Source organism: Condylura cristata, unplaced genomic scaffold, assembly GCF_000260355.1.
Source record: "Condylura cristata isolate star-nosed mole 26May11 unplaced genomic scaffold, ConCri1.0 scaffold00027, whole genome shotgun sequence".
Lineage (NCBI taxonomy): Eukaryota > Metazoa > Chordata > Mammalia > Eulipotyphla > Talpidae > Condylura > Condylura cristata.
In genome coordinates, this window is record NW_004567128.1 from 27933334 (window position 1) to 27939443 (window position 6110).

The following is a 6110-nucleotide window of genomic DNA, read 5'->3' on the forward strand; positions in this document are numbered from 1 at the left end:
GAAGGAGGGAGGGAGGAATGTGGGAGGCTGTGGTGATGATGGGCGGGCAAATGGGGAGGTGGAAGTAAACACTTAATATGCAACAATGTAAGCAGATATACAAATTAATAAAAAATAAAAACAATAGTCTCAGATTGGACCACAAAAGGCTAAAATTGTCCTCAGATTAACACATAAGTGAAAATACACCTATAAATAAATCGAAAAAGATGAGATTAATTAACTTACACATTCAACTAAAGAATTTAGAGAGATAAAAATAGAAATGCAAATGAAAGGACTTTAGTTAAAACATGAATGAGGGCCCTCCCCGGTGGCACAGCAGGTTAAAGCACAGCACTAAGAAGCTAAAGCCACTTCAGCATGAGTTCGATCCCCTCCTGCCCCAGAGGTGACCACAAGGCATGGCAGACCTCTCCTGACCCCCCCCCACCGCAGCTCCCCTCAGCAGTTTACCTAGTGAATCTGCCTGTTCTGCTCCCCACTCTGTCTCTGGGGGATCCTCTCACCACCCCTGCACCTCTGGACTGTACCCCAGTTCTGTATGCACAAATAAATAAATCTTAAAAAAAATGAATGAATCAGAAAAAAAGGAAAATGGTTAAATGCAATAATTGCAAGAATTGATCTTCAGATGGGTGGAAAGGGGCATAAAATAAATAATACAATTGTGTTTCCAATTGAGGGTGGGGAAATCACAAATACACTCTGAGATGATACTGGAAACAACCAAATATAGAGATAAAATGAAATGAACAATAAGATTCTTTTTCTCATTTCAGGAGAAATGATTTTGAAGAAAATTATATGAATATATCTAACTATATGTAAGTATGTACATATTGATAGGTATATTCATATAAACATATATAAACAGAAAAAAAAAGATGGAAGAAACAGGAAAGATGACAAAGATATGCCCTTCCAATAATGAAACATGCCCAAATAAATTCCCCAAATTCTGCTAAAGCTTGAAGACCCAAATAACACCAAAACAGTGCTCGTTGCTGCAGACATGTTTTATTCTGGGAAGGAGGCTGAGATACTTTGGGGGTAAGCAAACCCATTACTTATTTACAGCAATGAAAACACTATAAAGGCCAGATCATTCCATATAGGAGTAATCAGATATAGAGGCATATGTGAGTCTATTCTACAGTTGAGGAAGTAGCACATTTTTCATGTCCAACCTATCTATAGAATCTCTGTTTGATGTGAGTTTCCCTGTGCACGATGAGGGTTGACTTCTAGGAAGAGACTGTTGCTCGATCAGTATGTGTATAATGTTCCTCTCCTATATGGAGTCTGCTGATCACGGAGGTGTACATGCTGGCAGGAGACCTTCCCACAGTCACTGCACTTGGAGCATTTCTCCCCTGTATGTGTTCTCTGATATGTGATCATCTGTGATTTTTGAGAAAAACTCATCTCATACTCAGCACATTCAGAGGATTTCTCTTTGCTATGGGTTCTCTGATGGACAATCATTGGAGACTTCTCACAAAAGACCTTTCCGCAGTCACTGCATTCATACAGTTGCTCTCCAGGGTGAGCTCTCTGATGAACAAGGAGATGTGCCTTCAGAGAAAAGGCCCTCCCACACTCGGTGCACTCATAGGGTTTTTCCCCAGTATGAATTCTTTGATGAATAATGAGGGGTGACTTCTGGGAAAAGGTTTTGCCACATTCACTACACTCATAGGGTTTCTCCCCTGTATGAATTCTCTGGTGTATAATAAGTGGTGATTTTTGAGAGAAAGCTTTTCCACAATCTGTACATATATAAGGTTTCTCTCCAGTATGAAGTCTTTGATGTCCAGTGAGATGTGACTTCTGGGAAAAGGCCTTCCCACAGTCAGAACATACATAAGGTTTCTCTCCTGTGTGAATTCTTTTATGTCCTATGAGATGAGACTGCTGGCAAAAGGTTTTGCCACATTCACCACACTTGTATGGTTTCTCTCCAGTATGCGTTCGCTGATGAATGATGAGTTGTGTTTTCCGAGGGAAAGTCTTCCCACATTCAGCACATTCAAAGGGTTTCTCCCCAGTATGAGTGATTTGGTGTAGAAAAAGGTGAGACATCTTACAGAAGCCTTTTCCACATTCACTGCATTCAAAAGGCTTCTCTCTGGTATGAACTCGCTGATGTATAACAAGATGTGACTTCTGGGAGAATGTTTTGTGACACTCAGAACATTCATAGGGTTTCTCTCCAGTGTGGACCCTCTGATGAACGATGAATGGTGACTTCTGGGAGAAGGCCCTCCCACACTTAGTACATTGATAGGGTTTCTCCCCAGTATGGATTCTCTGATGTACGATGAGATGTGATTTCTCATTAAAGGCTTTCCCACAATCTCCACATACATACGGTTTCTCTCCAGTATGAATTCTTTCATGTATAATGAGTTGTGACTTCTTAATAAAGCCCTTTCCACACACACTACAATTGTTGAGCTTCCCCCCAGTTTGAACTCTCTTATGGTGTATATGGGTTTGCTTATGACTGAGAACTGTTTCACACTCTCTATGTCCATAGGATTTTACTCCATGTATTTTCTCAGGCACTGAACAGGAAACACTATAGCTAGGTGCTCCCCCACACCCAAATTTTTCGATGGGGTTCTTTCTTGCATAGCTCTTACTACAAGTTATTGAGTCTAAATCAGATGTCAATCTCCTTCCACATGAGTGTTTTTCACTTGAGGGATCAAGGTCTTTGCACCCATTAAATATTTTTCCAACTTCATTATGCTTGGCTTCTCTCTTCTCAGTCAATGTTTCATGGCTGTTAACTATGAACTGCCTCAAAACATGGTCTTGGTTTCCTTGATATTCATCTTTCTGACCATCAACATGCCTGACTTTTAAAAGAGAATACAATAAATTATCCTTTGGGGCTCTTTCCAATATTTCTCTTTGAAATGAGTATTCCCCAGAAATAATCTGCTGAGTAAGTTCAAGGCGTTTCTTCCTGCCTGAAAGAAGAAAAAGGTAACATCAAATAGACACTAAAAAGAAAACAGCTGGCAAAAGATAAAAGGGTTAGGGAGATATCTGATGTCGAGTATATGTTATAAAAGAGACCTGATAAATTTTAGGGAAGAAAGGAGGCCATCAATATCAGGAAAGAAGAAAACACCCAGCTCTCACTTACTTGAGTAGATCCATCTTGACAACTCACTCTCGATGATCCATGGGGCCTCTCCACGTTCCAGTTTGAAGATTACATCTGGTTTTATATCTGAACATCCTGTTACAGGAAAATTATAATGGCTTTGGTTTTGGCAGTTCAGAAATTCACAAGGAGAAGATGTAATTTCAGGGGCCTCCCGGTAAAGATGGATCCTTTACCCACAAAAAGTAATTCCAAATAAAACAAAAATATAAACATAAAAACCAAGAAATATAAAAGAAAACAACCTGATAATGGAAAATTATGAGGTTCATTGTCTTGACAGCTATAGAGGATGAGGAGGGTTTGCTTCATTATCATACCAAGGCTTTGCCCTCACCTACAGAAACCAGGTGGCTACAGATCTCCAGCATCACATCCTGGTGTAGAGTCTTCTGAACCGGGTCCAGCTGCTGCCACTCTTCCTGGGTGAAGTTCACAGCCACATCCGCAAATGTCACTGCTTCCTGTAACAGTACATTCCTCTACAATCTACTCATTCTGATCGTTTTTACCACAACAATACCTGTAGATGCCTACTATGCACTTAGTGCAACACTTACTGGGCAAAACAATGTAACACCCTGTCATTAGCAAGAATAGTTACTGGGGGCCCTCCCTGGTGGCTAAATGGGTTAAAACGCAGCACTATGAAGCTCTCCGCAGCCACTACAGCATGAGTTCAATCCCTGGCCAGGAAGGTGACCCACATGGCACAGCATGCCTCTCCTGTCTCTCCAGCTGCTCCCCTCAGCAGTGTATTTCAGTGCATCTGCCTGTTCTGCTACCCACTCTGTCTCTCACCCTCCACACCTCTGGCCTATACCCCAGTTCTTGTGTGCACAAATAAATAAATCTTTTTTAAAAAGAATAGTTAATGGAACAAACTAGAAAGTCTAAAAATCGATGTAAATAAAAGTGGAAAATTTAATACATAATAAAAGAAGCATTTTAATTTTCCCATTTATTTTATTAGATAATTTTATTTAGTGTCTTTTTAAACACTTTTTTATTGAGGTAATAACCTGTATGTGATTTATAACCTGTATGTGATTCAGAGGTAAAGGTTCACACCTCTTCAGATGCATGTTACCACACCATACCCACCACCAAAATACCCATAATCTTCTACCATCATCCACTGGGTCCCCTACCACAATTATTCCCACCTTCCTCTTCCACCTCTAGTAACCTAAATTCTGTCATCACATTTCCAGGTTTTTTTTTTCTTCAGTTTAGTTTTGTCTGTTGTGAAGATAACATTGTGCTAAGTGCTCAAAAGTTGGTTATTCAAACCAAGAAAACAATGTAAGATTGGACTCCCTATCTCACATTATCCACAAAAATTAATTTGAAATATAACAAAAATTTAAACAAAAGAGAAGCAGTAAAACAAAGATGGAGAGGCTTTCTTGTTTTCTTTTTTAAACAATTTTTGAATGGAGAAGTTTCTGCTAATTAAACATGCTACAAAAACCAACTGTCACAGGGGAAACACGGATACATTTTTCTACTTTGTACATTGAGCATAAATAAATCATAAATAAACTCAAAGGACAAGCAGCTAACTGGATAAAACATATGTGCACAACGCATAGAATGTGCAGTTTTATACTTCCTCAATATAAAACCAACCCCTACAGAACAAGAAGAAAAGGCAACTTGGCTTTGAAAAAAAAAATCAGAAAACATGACCATCAATTCACAGAAAAGGAAATGTAAAAATGTAAAGCAATGCTCAACTTCATGCACAGAAAAGGAAATGCCAGTTACAGTAAGATACCCAGTTTCCCTTACATATTATCAAAGATTAGACTTCAATAAATGACTGCATCAGTGAAGATGTCAGGAATGAGAATGCTTAAGTTGTGGGTATACTGTGGATACAATACTTTGAGGGCAATTAATTTGGCAGTATCCTTCAAAATATTAAATGCACATATCCTCTAATGAACAAGTCTACTTCTAGAATTTATTCTACATAAATACACATGTAAGCAAAACAGCACGTATTAATATACGCACTACCATACTGTTTATAACAGCAAAATAATAAAGCATCCTCATGAGGGAGTAAATGAATTCCCTATAAAGGAATATCACAGCAACCATAAAAGGCAACAAGAGGAATCTACAAGCATTGATATAAAACATACGGTTATAAGATATGACATACTGTTCAGTGAAGAGGGCATTCATCCATTCAGCAAGCGGTTATTAGACACCTGCTGAATGCCAGGCACTGTTCTAGAAACTGGGGTTATATCCTATAGCAGGAAAGAAACCACACAAAAGTACCTCCCCTCAAGGATTTTATATCCTAGTAAGAGAAGACAGACGAGGTTGAAAGAGAAATCACCACCTAGCCACAAATACTTAAAATGTATATTACTAATATGCAAGAAGCTCCTAGAAAGCAATAAACAAAAGGCAAAGAAGGGGGATTTATAGAGAAACACAAAGTGGCATATAAGTATGTGAAAAGATGTTAAATCTTGTCTAATCATTAAAGAAAAGCAAATGAAAATAAAACAGAATGTTCAAACAAAAATAGCAAGAATGCAAAATATTGATGCTATCCGGTAGTGAGAAAAATGTTGAGAAATAGGGCTCGTCCTCATAAATGATTTATAGCCACTGATTACATAATATCAAAACACAATTTGGAAAGTGCCCTTTAAATTTTAAACTTGCTTTCTCTCTGACCTATCATACTCACGTCTGTTGGGGACCAAGGCCGGCATCTGACGTCTGTCAGCAGTCATAAAAAGGTGAAATGGAGTCCGGATAAAGAAAAACATCCGGGTTGTAAAAGGCATGTGGGAAGAACTCCCTGCCCCCACCTTTTCCTTCTCCTCTTTCTTTTCTCGCCCACCTATTATCAAAACACTGCTCCATTCTCGCCCATTTTCGCCCCTCGCGAGAGCAATGT

General features: G+C 38.9%; 1 protein-coding gene across 1 annotated transcript in view; it reads right to left on the reverse strand.

Annotated features, from left to right (window-relative positions):
* Positions 1–1015: 1015 nt before the first annotated feature.
* ZNF630 (zinc finger protein 630) overlaps positions 1016–6110 on the reverse strand; it is a 16991-nt gene continuing 11896 nt past the window's right edge. The window contains exons 2-4 of the mRNA XM_004690130.2: positions 3519–3645; positions 3161–3256; positions 1016–2981 (exon numbers count right to left, since the gene is read on the reverse strand). Coding sequence (XP_004690187.2) covers positions 1270–2981; positions 3161–3256; positions 3519–3552 — 1842 coding nt within the window. The 5' untranslated portion in view covers positions 3553–3645 and the 3' untranslated portion in view covers positions 1016–1269. The remainder of the gene's footprint in view (positions 2982–3160; positions 3257–3518; positions 3646–6110) is intronic.